The 17,255-nt window shown below is 41.4% G+C and overlaps 1 protein-coding gene across 15 annotated transcripts in view; it reads left to right on the top strand.

Annotated features, from left to right (window-relative positions):
* Positions 1 to 15,385, top strand: part of ZBTB20 (zinc finger and BTB domain containing 20) — a 448,287-nt gene extending 432,902 nt beyond the window's left edge. For all 15 annotated transcript variants that reach the window (XM_059838030.1, XM_059838029.1, XM_059838028.1 and 12 more), the window contains 2 exons: positions 7,419 to 9,026; positions 14,129 to 15,385. In XM_059838030.1, the coding sequence (XP_059694013.1) occupies positions 7,439 to 9,026; positions 14,129 to 14,547 (2,007 nt within the window). In that variant the 5' untranslated portion in view covers positions 7,419 to 7,438 and the 3' untranslated portion in view covers positions 14,548 to 15,385. The remainder of the gene's footprint in view (positions 1 to 7,418; positions 9,027 to 14,128) is intronic.
* The last annotated feature ends 1,870 nt before the right edge of the window (positions 15,386 to 17,255 follow it).

Below are 17,255 nucleotides of genomic sequence, written 5' to 3'. Positions count from 1 at the left end.
TAGACTGCTACATATTTTGATTCTAACAACAATCTGGTAGGGTTAGGGCAATTTGTGTAGTGTCATCTGGTGTTTGTTTTGGATAGATATTATAGAAGGAGATACTGATTTTCAAGATGTTCAAGCAGATGATTGGGTGAAAACTCCAGCAAACCTTTAAAGCAACAGAAAGCAAGGGCTACTCCTGGTCAGATCTCCTGCTGAGGATACAAATGTTCTTCTGTGTTCCTGAAACTCCATAAAAGTTTTTCCTCTTGCAGGCCCCTGTTTAGAATGAGGCCAAATATTCAGAAGAATCAGTCTGAACAGGTGTGGCTGAATTACTCTCTGCCCATCTTTGAGATGCACTGAGAAGTCACACCTTGCCAGGTTTTCAGCATTTGAATTCTGGTCACTTCCTTGAGTGGGAGAAATGTTACTCCACTAAATTGGTCTCAAAGAGTTGGAAGCGTATGGAAACACTAGATAGGAATCTTTGCTCCGTTAATCCAGTTTTACAGTGACTAACTTGATAACAACAGAAAATAAAGCTTTATCAATCGGGATAAATCAGATCATTGAAGGTGAGAACAACCCACAGTTGTGGCAGTGCAAAGTTTGGAGTACGAGACACTAATGTATGGAAATGAGAACTTCCTATAGAAATTGTGGGGCTATAGTAGCTTTCACTTTGTGATGGATATGGTGTATTTTGAATGAACTGTTGTGTTTATGAAAGAGTTGAGGTCTTCATTCCAACATAAGGATTCTTTACTCACATACATCTTTCTTAAGGAAGATCTGTTTTGATAACAGGGCTTTGTTTGCTTGGGGTTATTTATTCTGTAAGGTCTTTAAAGAGTATCACAGACAATATAGGCAATATTGTCTATAGCTATATAGGCAATTCCTTCATTCACCTCCTTCAGCTAGAATACTTTATCTGTGTTTGGGCTGCATTTTAAGTGAAAGAAGATGGAAGGAGATAAGGAGGAGAGTGCCTATAACCAATGAGGATGACTTGGAGACCTGAGTTTGTATTTTCTAGAAAAGACAGGTCTAAAGAAGAAAAGTGAGGCACCTTCCAGTATATAAGGGAGTGCTGTAAAGAGGGAAATGGTCAATAGCTCTCCCTGTCTGTTAGGGGAAGGGGTTGAGTGATCAGTTTCAAATTTAAATACTAAGAAATCTCTCTTGCTAGAAAGATAATAGACTGTCTGTCTGAGGAGGGAGGGGAAGTCCACAGTGTTGTTTTGCAAACATGGTAGACAACTTTCTGAAGAGAAAGTGCAGGTAAATTATTCCCACATGAGGAAAAATAGAAGACTAGATGACTGTCTGAAGAACATAATGCATCCATTTGTTACAAACAGAAGGCCATCCAACAGTTGGCGTGGAAACCAAGGATTAAAGATTTCCAAAACCACACATGGTAGAGGAAGAGAGTAAGGACTAGATGATACTGCTTGTCTCCAGCAGCAGGAGATTATTAGGTTTGTTGTGCTCCCCGGAACTAATGGCTGGAAAACTGATGCACAGAAAAGCAGTTCCAGAAGTAGGAAGGCCACCTACCAAGCCTAACTTCTACATCTTTGTCCTAGCCCAGGGTGTTCTCCCAAGTAGGAAAACACTTGTCATTTTGATAATAAAAATATAAAGAGACCATATTCTGTATGAGATACAATGTCTCCAACTTTTCCACCGTCTCTCAAAGTGTGCATTCTTCTCAATGCAAGGCTTGGGAATGTTGTCAGAAAGACAAATTAGGCAAAAATACCAAGCTAGCTGATCTTGTTTAAGTGAGACATCAGTGAGACGTTTGCCAGACAATTCTCTAAATTCTCTTGCAGAAGACTGAGGCAAGAACTAAATCTATATCTGTCTCAGAAAGCCCACCAGTTCTCAAGGATATAGAACAATTATTCTCTATTCCCCATAAGTATGAAAGCAAGATACAGCCTTTGGGTTTCACTCTGCTAGTCATTCCTGTGAATGAGCACACAGTAAGTTTCCAAAAAAGCTTGGATTCCAGCATCCTAGGCAGTTTTGCTTCAGATGAATGCTGTGCTGAGGTGCTGAGCTACTGCTGAGTTGCAGTAACTGTAATGTGTTCATCACTACTGTGTTTCTAGAAATGGTAGTCATTACTGTGCAATGAGCTTTGAGATACCATGATTTTAAAAGACACTAGAGAAAATCAAATCCTCTGATAGCCCTCAGTTATGAGCATTATGACTTTCAGCAATTGGCTTTGCAGAAAGGGACATCTAGTGGCTGTAGAGAAAAAAACCTTGCAAAATATATTTTCAAATGCTCAACATAGCCATTTGTGTATGGCCTGCAGTGTTTAATATTCTGTTCATCTTTTTGGTTCTGCTACCTCATGCCTCATGTGTTTTCTGGGGGTAATTTTTTTTGGTTTTGACCAAAAAAAAAAAAAAAATCACCATTTTGAGCCATTACTTTCTATCTTCATGTAGGTCTGTGTATGGTAACTCTGGCAAATAGAAAACTGCCTCAAGCCATGCTTGATGTACCTCACTGCTGCACTTCCAGTTTTCTATAGCATCTTCCAGGAGTCCCCTGCCTGCTGTTTCCTTCTGCTATTGCCTTCCCCTTTGGTACTGTACTTGGAGAGCTTGTCATTGTTATTGTCATGGTAAAACCTCTTTATTTTGAATGCCCATAGCATAAAAGTCAGCAGGAGGGGTGGATGAGATTCAGGGAAACACTAATCTAAGCATTCAGTCATGTATTACACGACAAAAGTTTTTTCCTTTCCCATCCACGTTTTGCTCCTTCTTACTAGTTGAGGATGAATTCCATGCATGTTTCTGTGAATAGCCTGACAGTTTAATCAGTACATTTGCATACGGGCAAATGAAGCTTTTTTCAAAGTTGCACAGTAATATGTTTCACCTTTATACCATGCCAGCTTCAAATTGTATCCCAGGAGAATTTCAAATGTGCATAATCTGTGCAGTTGTCTGGGCTTTTTATTTTGCTTTCTTTTTCTTCTGCCTTTTTTTTTTTTTTTAACTGGCAAATGCCTATTCATTGCCCATCTGGGTAAGAATGGCCTTTGCATTTTCACACCCATTCTTTCCTATATGGTTTGTGAATACCCCTCCAATCAGAACTTGCTTCACAGAAAGGAGACAAAACCATTTTACTGGAGTTTCTCAGAATAAGTCCATTGGGATCTCTACATCATGTTTACTGGACAAAAAAAAAGGGAGTACTTAACAAAGACCACTTGAATTTCACAGAAAGTTTCCCACTGTCTCGAGTTTAAAAGAGTGGCAGGCCTGAGGAGAGCCCTAGACAGGAGTCTTTTTCCTGAGCTGGGCATTCTGTGCAGTGACGAGTAGGTGAGTGTGTGTGTGTGCAGCTGGGCCTTGTGAGGAGCTGACACACTTTCTGGCTTGTCCAAGGCTCCAGGAGTCTTTGTCAGAATATGGCATTTACTTAGAATCAAACCTGCATAGGCAAGTCCGTGTTTTGTGGGCAACATCACCTTTGGACATTCAGCTTAGAACAGCAAGAAGTAGGGGTCAACCACAAAACTTGGATCTGGACCTGGCTTTGTGCAAAGAGGAAAAGGATCTACCTTGAACAGCAGGTTTTACTACAGGCCAATTCCTGAAATTTGTTAAAACTGCTCGTTATACCAATGTGGCTTGTGTAGTAGTGGTTCTGACACTTATGCAAATTATTTGTTTGCCTGGACTTTGGATAGATATGGTTTACAGTGTTGAATGTCAAGGAAGGTGGCCTAGAAAAATCATCCTCAAAATCTGTATTAGCTTTTTTTTACCATTTATTATGTATCTCTTCCAACCACCTTTCTTCTTTTATCCTCAAGGAGTACATTTCAGTTGCTTCTCAGCTGAAGAAGTGGTATATATTCCAACACGAGGACCTTTTTAAGGGCAAACTCTAAGAGCAGTAAAAAATAATGCCATTTATGAAGTGGCTCAGTCAGCTTTCAGACCAGCTCCTACACCACAAGGAGCATCCTAGATCAGTTCCTATAGGAGAGCTATTCACATCACTCTTACAAATGCATACAAATCACTTTTTTGTAGCCAGGATCAATTTCAACAGCCTGTTTTCATTAAGTTTGCTAAGGATTTCCCTAAATTCCTCCCATGTTAAACTATGACAGGACCAAATACACTGTGGTGACACAACTCTTGATTCCCACAGCCAGGACCTGAGAAGGGCTGTTGAAACTTATAGATAAACATTGCCCTTCCTCCTTTCTGTACATGATTTGTAGGCAAATGGCAGAATTCCCATTTGCAGGAAGTCATTCACTCTCATGATGCATGTCACACCTTTCTGGAAAACAGTTGTCCTAAGTGTGAAAATCAACTGCTCACTTTGAAAATTTAAAAAGGTTTATTAAACTTTGACAAAAATACAACAAAAGGACTATATAAGGAAAAAATTCACAGCACTGGGAACTGCCCTCGTGGATACCACGTGGCTGGCTTCAAGGTGGATGCTTGGTCTTTTATACCCCTGGGGGGGGGGTTGCATCAGCCAGCGCTAGCCCCTCCCAAAGTCTGTCAGTCAGCTCTTCTTTGCCATTTATTGGTGGAGACTGCTTTCTTGTAACTTGATTGGAGGTCAGGTGTTGCCATGCCACACCCCCTAAGCAACAAGGTGTTCCATTCCCAACTGCCCCACGCAGGGGACACGTGTGCACGCCTTCTGTGCTAGACAACCCGGCTGTCTGATGGTAACAGTATGGGTGGGGGGAACAGAACTATGGGGAGAATAGAGGATCTCTAAACTACAACAACATAACTATACATCACTAAAGCTTTTCTTGATATTCACACAATAGTTATCCCTTAATTGCGAGAGCCAATCATCTCATTATGCATCTATAACACTAAGGATTAATTTTTCAGAGTTCTGCTCACAAAATTAATTTTATCTGCCAAGGAGCATAGTAACAAAGTAGTTTCTTTTCTCAAATCAAGTGACCTGTCAGTAGCATCTCTGGTGAGTGTAGAATATTCCACATTGTGCATATTCAAGGTTGGATTTTTGGGTTATTGGGTTAGACTGCTGCATATTTCTTCTTATTATCAAATACCTCCTTTGACAGACCTGAACACAGAGATGTCTTTCTGTGAAAGTGAGTCCTAGGAGCAAACCAGGTAGTCACTGGTACTACTCAAGGATAGATAGAAATAAATGGGTAGCTGTACAGTCACTTGCTATGGCCTGTAGTAAGTCTTGAAAAGAGGTGTTACCTATTTATCACTAATTTTCCACTCTTCTGTTGCCTCACATCTATGAAGTTTTTGCCAAAGATTCTGGCTTCGTGTGTAAATACATTTTGGATTCTTGTATGATCTGACATGTTCGACAGGGAAGCATCTGCCCTAGAGGCCTCTAGAGAATTACTCTATCAGGAAGGAGGAGGAAATACATCTCTTCTCTACATTATTATGTGTAATAATAGTTGCAATGCCCTTGAAGGAAAGTCTCAGAGTTTCTAAGATGTTTTTCTGGTCCTATGGTCTGTCTCATTAGAGAAAGAAGTTCAGGTTTCCTGGCTAAGCTTGTGAACAAGACAGATTGTATTTCACAACCTCCATCATAGTGTTAGTGATTTGCTCCTTGCTTCTTCTATGTGAGCATCCCCTCAGCATGCAAATCACACATGGAGATTAGTAACATTCTGGTACAGGTTGGTTTACATCTGTTAACATGAGATTTCTTCAGACAGCTTGGCCTCTTTGTGATTTCCAGTTCCTGACCTTTGTGCTTCCCTTTAATCATCAGCTACTTCAGAGAATTAAAATAACTGCTTGTGCCCCTGGTGGTTTCTCTTGGAACCACCAGAAGAGAGGGTGCTTGAGATGTTGGTAGTGAATAAATGGGATGAAAATGGCAGAGTAGGGAGGATGCTGCATTTGCCTGCAAATTACAGGGAGTAGTGTTCTACTGCCTGTGAATGAGATGTAAAGCATTCCTTCAGGTGGAGCAAAGTGATGTTGCTGGGCTAAAAGGCATGTGTATGCCTATCAGCTACTTCTAGTGCTATTTATTTGCTCTGTACATTTGTTAGACAGTGACAATAAGCTAGTTTAATTTACTCACACTTACCAACTTCTATTTTTGGATGCTCACACATTACGAAGTTATTGTGGCAAGAGTGGTTAGATCTTCGGCGGGAATATGCAAGACAAAATGCCTGTAATACCAGTGGTGATTTAGCATTACTTTGTCTAATTTTCTAGAAACCAAGGTGCTGCATGTACTACAAATACTTAAAAGAATTATTAATAGTGTTTTATTTGTTTACCATTCAAGGGACAATTGATTCTTTATAATTAAAAGGTGAAACCATAGTTTCTGTCTGTCAAAATACAAATAGATTAAAATTTGGTAAAGAACAGGAAAGGAAATGGGAAAACATTGAAACCGAAGCAAGCGAGATGAAGATAGGAAACAGTGGATTGGGAGATTGAGAAATTTCTTTTTAGTGACTTGTAAGTTTTGAAGACTATGTTAGCTCTGTATCCAAATTGGTTAGATGCTTTTCTAAACTGTTCTCTATTTAGATTATTCAGCCAAACTAAGACAAAATCTTCCTTGGAGTAAATGTCTGTAATTTTCCAGTTTCTGTCAAGTAAATAACAGCAGGAGAACATTTGTTTTTATATGATGGCGGTCTGGTGCAAGTCAGAACTTGGGATATGCTAAATATGAAGGGAACATCTCATGTTAACTTTTTCCTTTGCGTTCTTTCAGAGAACTGTTTGTCACTATTGGGTAGCAAATGTTCTAAACCGCAACCCCAGACAAAACTCTGCGTGAGATTTTAGGAACATTTACAGCCTAAATCTTGAACCAGATTTGGATTTTACAAAGTGACTGCCAGATTTTTTTTAATACAAGTAACTGTACTGTGAAACATATGATCTAAATTACTTAAAATACCAATCTAGATTGAAATCATATTTTCATATATACTCTTTGCATTAGCAACTTAGAGTCATTACAGATTCTGATCTCTTCTGGCATAAATCCAATCCAGAGTTTAAAATCCAGCTTTAATCCATGTGCTCAGTGTTTACAATTGGCTGGCTCTAAGATTTTTAAAGCCAGATAAACTGATAGGAAGTCCAAGACTCAGGAGTGTGATTTGAATTCAGGTCCAGCTACACCTGTCTTCATTTGGTTTGTCCAAAGATTCAGGACTTGAGCTTCTGGAAATGAGTAGGGAAGTTTACTTATAGCTTTACAAAATGATGTGTTCTTACCAATGCCTCTGTGTGTGGTTTTTCCAGTGCGATCAGTTTTGTTTACACAGTGGGAAGTTACCTTTGCCAGCGCTCTCACTGTGGCCCTGCGGAGGACAAGACTCATTCTGTCCTTTCTTTTGTTTGCTTTTGTCACCTGCTTTGCTCCAGGTAACATCAGTTGCAAGGGGATGACAGAGCGCATTCATAGCATCAACCTTCACAACTTCAGCAATTCTGTGCTCGAGACCCTCAACGAGCAGCGCAACCGTGGCCACTTCTGTGACGTGACGGTCCGCATCCACGGGAGCATGCTGCGCGCCCACCGCTGCGTGCTGGCGGCTGGCAGCCCCTTCTTCCAGGACAAGCTGCTGCTGGGCTACAGTGACATCGAGATCCCCTCAGTGGTGTCAGTCCAGTCTGTGCAAAAGCTCATTGACTTCATGTACAGCGGGGTGCTGCGGGTCTCCCAGTCAGAGGCCCTCCAAATCCTCACAGCCGCCAGCATCCTGCAGATCAAGACTGTGATTGATGAGTGCACAAGGATTGTCTCACAAAATGTGGGAGATGTCTACCCAGTGATTCAGGATTCTGGCCAAGAGACACCCAGGGGAACACCTGAATCAGGCACCTCGGGGCAGAGCACTGACACAGAGTCTGGCTACCTGCAGAGCCATTCACAGCACAGTGTGGACAGGATCTATTCAGCCCTCTATGCCTGTTCCATGCAAAATGGCAGTGGGGAGCGCTCCTTTTACAGTGGAGCTGTGGTCAGCCACCATGAGACAGCCCTGGGACTCCCCAGGGACCATCACATAGAAGACCCCAGCTGGATTACCCGGATTCATGAACGGTCACAGCAGATGGAGCGGTACCTCTCCACCACTCCAGAGACTACACACTGCCGGAAGCAGCCCCGCCCTGTCCGAATCCAAACCCTGATGGGCAACATCCATATTAAACAGGAGATGGAGGATGACTATGACTACTACGGCCAACAGAGGGTGCAGATCCTTGAGCGCAATGAGTCTGAGGAATGCACTGAGGACACTGACCAAGCAGAAGGCACTGAGAGTGAGCCCAAAGGGGAGAGTTTTGACTCGGGTGTCAGTTCCTCCATTGGCACTGAGCCTGATTCCATGGAGCAGCAGTTTATGGCTGGTCTGGGCCGGGATGGGCAGCAAGAACCTACTCAAGCAGATCAAAATGATGTCCCTGCTGATGGCGCTCAGCCGCAGCAGCAGCAGCAACATGTAGATGCCAACTCTTCCTCACCAGAGAGAAGCAATGACGTTGAAATGGACAGCAAAGTGCTCACAGTCAATAACAGCACCGAAAAGGGGGCTTTGCAGCCTTCTGTCAACACATCTGTTGCCCAGCCATTGCCAACTACACAGATCTACTTACGCCAGACAGAAACCCTCACCAGCAATCTGAGGATGCCACTGACTCTGACCAGCAACACTCAGGTCATTGGCACAGCTGGAAACACCTACTTGCCTGCCCTTTTCACCACGCAGTCTGCTGGCAGTGGTCCTAAGCCTTTTCTCTTCAGCCTGCCCCAGCCTTTAGCTGGCCAACAGACACAGTTTGTGACAGTGTCCCAGCCCGGCCTGTCAACCTTTACTGCCCAGCTGCCAGCCCCACAGCCCTTGGCCCCGTCTGCGGGCCACAGCACAGCGGGTGGGCAAGGCGAAAAAAAGCCTTACGAGTGCACTCTCTGTAACAAGACTTTCACCGCCAAACAGAACTACGTCAAGCACATGTTTGTACACACAGGTAAGAGTGCTTCCCTTTGGCTTGCATGTGGAGCCACAGAAAGCCCTTCACAACCATGGACTTAGATTTTGTGTGCCAGCCTGCTAGCCCCCTGGGTAAACAGGAGGGGGAGGGCTTACCCAGGGAGCTGGTGTCCCTGCAGAAAAATACAGATCCCAAGTAGGGGCCTAACTGTGCACGGTGTAGAAACAAGTTCATTTCTCTTGGAGTAAAATACATCTTGCATCCATCCAAGGAAATGGTGAGCATTCATTGTACCCTGCAAGCTGACCAGGCAACATTAAGTGGAAAAGAGGAAATTAATAGGTCATAAGAAAAACTATATCTACTAAGAAAGGGCATCCCCCTGTAGGTTTTACAGATATGGGGGGGATTAAGCTCAAGCAGTGGTGAGGTTAGGACAAGTTCATTACTGGTGGAGCTGCAGCAGTAGGTCCAGGCCCAGATGTAACACACACTGCTACAGATTTTCTAGATCTCACATGCTACTATAAGAAATTAAATCTGGGGTTTTGTCAGAAAGTCTTTCTGTACTTCACTGAGGCTATTTGCTGTAATCCTATGTCTCTTGGTAAGTCAGAGGCATCACTAGCTGTGAGTACAGAAACATAGGGTTCAATGAGAAAATATTTAAAGAGTGTATGTGGAGCACAATGGAACACAATATCAGCATCTTTCTGTTTAAAACTGCAGCTGCTTTAGTACACGGTTTATAGTCTGTTGAGATAACATAGGTAACCATATTTGCCACTGAGCCAAAACTTACCTCTCTAGCTTTGCCAAATTATGAGACTTCAAAGCAAGGAAGTATGTATTTTATGTGGAGGAGTTGTCATGGGTTCAGGAGTGCGTTGTTTGCTTTAGCACTTGGCTCTTCCTGCTGTTGGAGAGACATTCTAGTTTAGAGAAAGAGTAAATATTTCTTTCACCAAGCAGTGGCTTTGTTAACATCAGATCTTAAAATAAATGCTGGGTTTGTGATATATGGAGGAGAACCTGGAAACCTTGCCCAACACGCCTCTCTGTTGGATGCAATAGATTTCAATGGCATGTGTATATGTAAACTTTTAACTTCAATTTACCTGTATTTATCACTTAAATGAAAAACTCCTCTAGACATCTACAGCAGACATGTACATATACAAAAAGATCAACTTCTCAGGACTGGTACTAAATGTATAATTGCAAGGATCAAGAGTCCTGCATCCCAAGATTATCTTTGTGTCTGTTATGTTCTCCATCTCTGTGTTAGGGATGAGGTGCTAAAATGCTACATAGATAGTGTTGGTATTCGGAAAAATATCCCCTTCAGAACACAGTCAAATATATCTGCTTTCATCCTTGTTCTAAAAGCTAAAAAAACTGTTTTACAAATAACTTCACTGAGATTAGGTACTTTATTTCCCCTACCACTGCACTTCAGTTTTGTAGTCAGATAAAGAATAATACTGGAAGACCTGATCTAAAACATTCTTAGCTACTACAAGTATTACCAACCAAGGAAATTGATAGGCATCTTGAATCATTAATTAATATTTTATTTGTGTGGGTCTGAGAATGCCCTAAGAAATGAACTGTGGTGGCAAGGAAAGATTTGGGTAGATAAATCATTTCAAAATTCATTTAGGAGCTAACTGGCTCCTGAGAGAATAATTTCACCTTAACTCACAGAGAGCTAGGCTTCAAAAAACCCTCCTGAAAATAGTCATTATATGTGCAGCCCCAGAGAAAGTCTGTCTGCTACCTTCTCTAGTGCTGGACAGGATCATTACAAAAATAGAGGGGAGACACCTGTTCCCACTGTCAGGGTGACTTTTCCTTAGGCCTGTTGAAAGAAACCAGGCAAAGTGTCCCTGGAAAAGGTCCACAGAAAAAATGAGAGGTTTGGGACATGCAAATATTTTTAATAATCTTTCTGTTTGGAGAGCTCACAAGAGAAGTCATGGAAGAGCCTAATCATAAACCTGAATTAAGTAACTTAAAGGCCTCTATGTCTCTGTATGTTTTTATGCTTTCAAAAACTACAGTCTGATTAGCTTTCCCTGCAACAGAAATCAACATCCTTTTCTTCTTTCACATGGGTGCAAACATATTAGAGATTGCTATTTTTCCGTGTTCCATGTAGACCCACTTTAATATATCCCACAATATTGTGGAAATAAAGTGCTAGAGTCTATGCAGTGTCTGCACTTTATAAGGCACCATTGCCTTTCCCACATATCACCCTGTGATTAATACTGGATTAAAGGCTGCAAAAGACATGCCAAGGGGATCACAGCAGAGCACCGACACTGCTGCCTCTACACCTTTGTATTTGGTGATGGGATGGTGATGGGATGAGGGCAAGTCATTTCAGGAGTGGCTGAGGTCACTTGGCTTGTTCAGCCTGGAGGAGATTGAGGGAAAACCTCATTGTGACCTCCAGTTTCCTCATGAGGGGAAGTACAGGGGCAGGAACTGACCTCTTCTCTCTAGTCCAGTGAAAGGACACAAGGGACTGGCATGAACCTGTCTCAGGGTAGATTTAGATTAGATATTAGGAAAAGGTTCTTCACCTTTTGGTTCAGATTGGTGGGCACCAGAACAGGTTCCCCAGGGAAATGGTCACAGCACCAAACCTGGCAGAGTTTGAGAAGCTCTTGGACAATGGTCTCGGGCTCCTGGTGTGATTCTTGGGATGATGCAGTACAGGACCAGGAGGTGGAATTTGATGATTGTTGGGAATCCCTTCCAACTCAGGATTCTATGATTCCATGACCTCAGTGTCAGCACCAAGTATCCATTATCGTTAGGGTTCAGAGAGCTGCAGAGCCTACATCACCAAGAGCACAGGGGTTAGAAAAGGAAGCCATGGCCAGGTGCTAACATTGCTTCTTCCCCCTTCCAACTCAGAATGTGCTCTGATTCTATTATTCTAATCATCCCATATTGCTGTCTAATACCAGCCAAATACAAAATAAAAAACAAAAGGAAGAACATGCACATTTTAATTCACTGGGCAAAGTTTTCTCTGACTTGAAAATGAAGAATCATGGGAATTAAGAATCTACAGTGCTCACTTCGGAAGCAAAAAATTTGCATACAAAAAGAAAAACTAAAGTTTTGCAATTCTTTGGAGAGGAGAAATCCCAGGAAGGCTTTGAAGCTGAGATTAAAAAGCCACAAGCCACTGTATCTTAGAAACATAAGCAGGCAAAAATTACAGTGTTTTTATAGCATAATCTTAACAGGGTCTAGACAGTGGAGGAGACTAACTTACTACAAACTCTGGGACATATATTGCCCAAGGTAAAAATGAGCTCTGTAAATACAATCAGCCTCTTGTATGTTAATCAGACGTTATTCTAACTGACACGCTATCATTTTCCACATCACGTGTCATGCATATTGGCCTGTTAGCACACAGCACAGTACTGTGTGTGGCAAAGCCATCAGGAAAGCAAGGACTTAGTGTTTTGAGCAAATGTCTTTCACCAAGTAGGGACAAACTCCTCATGAGTGCAAGGAAGAGCAGCAAGTGAATTTCATTCATGGATGTCATCATCATATATGCAAACCATGAAATAAAAAGAAACAGAGACTTGGGAGAAATGAAAAAGTCCGTCTTTCACATCTAATCCATTTTAATTATCTCCTCTTAAAATGAGTATAAGTAGCATATGGTAATCTCACTATACAATGAGTGAACTGTATATTTCCACAGGCATGTCTTGGTCCCTGAAGATTGACTCTTCAGGATTTAAAACAGTTCAAAACAGACTGTAAAAAGAAGGAAGCAGGATGTCTGAGAAGAAAAAAAGAGGGGAAATTGCAGAATAACCACAGAAAAATAATTTTCTCTATCAGTGAAACAAAGGATCATTTTGATTCTTACAGAGCTATAGTACCGTCTCTATCCCTGACAGCTTTGGGGATGATGAATTCCACACATGAAATATACTGCAAGTGATTCAGAAAGCAAATTAAAAAGTAGCTTTTGATGAGGCATTCAGGGTGTTGGTTGTTAGCTACATTACCAGTGCAGCAGCATATCATGATAACATTGCTTGATACCATGAAACCTGAGACCATGCCTTATCTTTCAGAACTCTGAGCATGAGGAGGATTTAAGAGTAGTCTGAAAAAAACAGTATATGTGCTCAGCTAAGTATTTTTCCCAGTTTATCCTTGTAGTCACTGGTTTGTCTGAACATGATCAGAGTTCAATTATACAAGTTTCCATAATAAGTTTTACAACAGTCCTGGGAACACAAGGCAATGTGGAACATTACATACATGTTTTATCTCCTTAGTTTACCTCATAAGGTGTTTGATTTAACTGGCAGTCAAATCATTCACGTTTCCTGTGTCTTACACTGGAAGTTTATCTGTTAGGTTGCTCTTTGCATAGTGCTGGCTGGCCTAGGCAATTCTGTGTCCTGAGGTTCCCTTTTCCAATATTCCTTGTACATGCTTCAGCTATGATATTTGACCAGAAAAGGGAGCAACAAATGTAAACCTCTTATAAAGTGTTGGATTCCTCTGACAATCTCTGTCTCTTCTCTCCTGAGAAATCAAAAGCAATTTGACCAAAATGAGTCTGGCCCAGGTCATCTGTCTGGTAATCACTGATTTGTCCCTGTTTTTATTGCATGCCGGTAAGAAAACAGAAGCACTGGAAGGTGAAGTAGCATGGCTGAGACCTTCCTAGACCTTCCGTCTAGAAATGAGCATGAGGAGCAAGACAGGAGCACAGACAGGGGAGGCTGTGCTATTGAAACTGGGTACAGATACCAGGACCTTTTAACTCTAGTCCTGTCTTTGTCAGTGTCTACCTGCTGTGTGAACTTGAAGAAATCACCTCAGCTCCTTTTTACTGTATGTGGATTGTGAATTCCTACAGCCCCTTTGTAAAGCATTTTGAAACCTCTGGTGGCAAAAAATGTCTGTCAAAACATACTGATTACCTAGCTTACTCTTTGTTAGCTAGAGCACCTCTCCAAAAACCCCCATGAGACTTACCATTAGTTTATTGCAAAGGGTTCTACCGAATTGGTTTAATTTTACGATTTTTTGTTTTTGTCTGTTTGTCTCTCTGTCTCTCTCTCATTGGTAATGGGCAGGTGAGAAACCACACCAATGCAGCATCTGTTGGCGCTCCTTCTCTTTAAAGGATTACCTAATCAAACACATGGTGACACACACTGGCGTGAGGGCCTACCAGTGCAGTATCTGCAACAAGCGCTTCACCCAGAAGAGCTCCCTTAATGTGCACATGCGTCTCCACCGCGGGGAGAAGTCCTACGAGTGCTACATCTGCAAGAAGAAGTTCTCCCACAAGACCCTGCTGGAGAGGCATGTGGCTCTGCACAGTGCCACCAACGGCACGCCTGGAGCCACCGGCACCGGCGCGAGGGCTGTCCCTGCCGGCGTGGTGGCCTGCACGGAGGGGACCACGTACGTCTGCTCTGTCTGCCCAGCTAAGTTTGACCAAATCGAGCATTTCAACGACCACATGAGGATGCATGTGTCAGATGGATAAGTAGAATCTCTCTCTCTCTCTTTGTTATGAACAACAAAAATAGAAACAACAAAAAAAGCTATGGCACTAGAATTTAAGAAATTATTTTTGTTTCATTTTTACCTTTATTTTCCTCCTTTTTTTTTGGGTTCATTTAGTTTTGTTGTTTTTTGTACTACATGAAGAACTGTTTTTTGCCTGCTGGTACATTACATTTCCGGAGGCTGGGTGAATAATAATTTTCCCAGCCTCCCTTGGATGGTGGCCTTAAGGCCAGGTAGTGCTTCATGAGCTCCACTGGTTGGATCTCTAGCTACTGGCCTCTAAATACAACCCTTCTTTACTACAAAAAGCAAACAAAAAAAAAACCCACAAAAAAATTTTAAAAAACCAGACAAAAATAATAAAAAAAAATCTTTTTTCTCACTTGTGAAGAGCACTACAAATAAAGAAACAAAACAAAATATATTACAAATCTACAAGGCCTACTGTCATTATAAGTACACCGCTTGCAGTGTTTCAATGGACATGATTCACATTGCTGACCGCTTTTGGACTTCACAGTATCCAGTTAGAACTGTGGAATATTTTGCTTCTGGTTGAGCAGCAACCAGAAGAAACAAGGCCCTGCTGGTTTCCACCACGTGTCTGCTTTCTCACACACACACGCATCCACAAACACACAAAAAGGGCTGAGGGGAATGCGAGGCAGTGTGGCTTGGATAGTGTGGAGTCCCCGCAAGGTGAGGAAAAAGAATCAGAGGTTCCTCCCCTGGATTCTGCTCCATCCCTCGCTGTCCGGCACACCCTCCCCGCTGCTTTTCTCGTACCATCACCACCTTATAGCAGAAACCAAGAAGATTCAGACAACGAGCAACGGTGGCTTTTTTGTAATTTATTCAGTGTCTTCGCTGAGCACAGGGCCTCAGCACAATCAAGAGGGACTTTCACAGAAGGCAAAGAGAAACACAGAGGAAAATCAAAGATATCAGAGGTTGCAACCTATGGATCTAGGTACAAGAGAAGGGTTAGTTCCCACAATCTTTGCAAAAAAACAAAGTTGCATCAGGATTTATTCTTGTGGAAGAAAGAGAATTAGAGGGTGGGAGGGGAGGGGAATAATAATTTAAAAAAAAGAGTTGTTGGGACTTTTTTAATTCAAAATTTTATAGAGGGGCAAAAGTGACGTTTACCAGATAGAATGCTGATTTTTTTAATATATTTACAACAGTATTTGTGTAAAAAAACAAAAAAGTGAGATTGTTAAAAGTAATTTTTCTTTGTTTTCTTTTTTGTTTTGCATACACTGCCACTAATATCTTCTCTTTTATTAAATATATGAATATATATAAAAATATATATTTTATTTTAAATTGAGACTGTTAAGGTTAGCTAACCTGCTTCCAGATAGAGGGGGGGAGGGGAGATGATTTTGATTTTTATTTTAAAAAAGAGGAAGGATGTTTTCTTAATTTTCTTTTCTAGTATTCTTCTCTCTGTTTTCTAATGGAATCAAGAATTACCTGGGTCGATGAGGGGCTCTGTGAAGTCATCTGTGAGATTATCTACTAGTGTTTGTGCATCCTGCAGTATCATTTGAACTGCTACTTTGTTTTTTTTGAACTACATGGTTCTCTTTTTGGCTCTTACCAAGCTTCTGTTGTTTCTTTTTTGGTTCCATCTCAGAATTTATTTCTGCTGAAGGACATTTCCTTTTGAGAAAGAGATTTTTCTAACAATGTTCCCTTGGTTTTGGGGATGATATAAACTGTAGTCTTTCTTCTTTGAAAAAGTAATGAAAGTTTTGAAGTGTGTGATAATTAGGATTTCCCTTCTTTTTGGTCACTGGACAAGAATTAATCTGCTGTATTGTTCTCTCATCCCTGCCTTGCTCGCTAGAGAGCTTCCATATTTGTGTGGGAATCTGATCCTGCCCCCGAAAATTTGTGCTGATGCCAAAACAACTTAAAACGTTACCATTGCAAATAATCTTCCCTTCATTTGCAAAAAGTCTGACTGAAGGGCCACATCCCACATTCTCTACATAGACAAAACTATGAAAAGAATGTAGGATCAGTGTGAAAGATTGGTTCCTGATCTGCATATATATGTTGGTGTTTTGTATTTTGTTTTATTGTGTTTGGACTGGTGTTCTCCCTAGTTGTCTTCTATGTATCTGTGTAAGAATTTTTCCCCCAAAGCCAACTCCCAAAGTACGTGAGTCCTTAGTTCAGATCAGTGTTTGACACTATCTTTGTCTTGCTTGAAATCCATATGAGGACTTACACCAACTGCACTCTGGACTTCATATTTTAGGAAGAGAAAAAGCACCTAAGAAAAATATGCAAAAAGAAAAAAAAGAAAAAATGCTAGTTTAGCTTTTACTTGTGTCTATATTTAAATTAAGCTTTCTTAAGTTTACAAAACTTTTTGCTTGTGAACACTGAGCATTTCACACGAGACATTCTTTTATGCTGGACAACTTTCTGAGTATTGACTTGGTAGATCTCCATATACAGTTTTGCATGTTCTTTACACCTGTGGCTTTCTATCAGATATCTGTGATTCAGTACAGGTAACTTCATCCATATGTTCTGTGCCTGTTTCATTACCATTTATTTGGGGGGAGAAAACCTGACAGGTGGTTTAGTCTCAGAATCTTTCTGTACCCTGCAAGGTACTGTTCAGCAGATCCTAAAAGCTGAAGCCCAGATTCTTGGCTGCAATAT

This window comes from Haemorhous mexicanus, chromosome 2 (assembly GCF_027477595.1).
Source record: "Haemorhous mexicanus isolate bHaeMex1 chromosome 2, bHaeMex1.pri, whole genome shotgun sequence".
NCBI classification, from domain to species: Eukaryota; Metazoa; Chordata; class Aves; order Passeriformes; family Fringillidae; genus Haemorhous; species Haemorhous mexicanus.
This window is presented reverse-complemented; position numbering and strand designations above follow the sequence as displayed.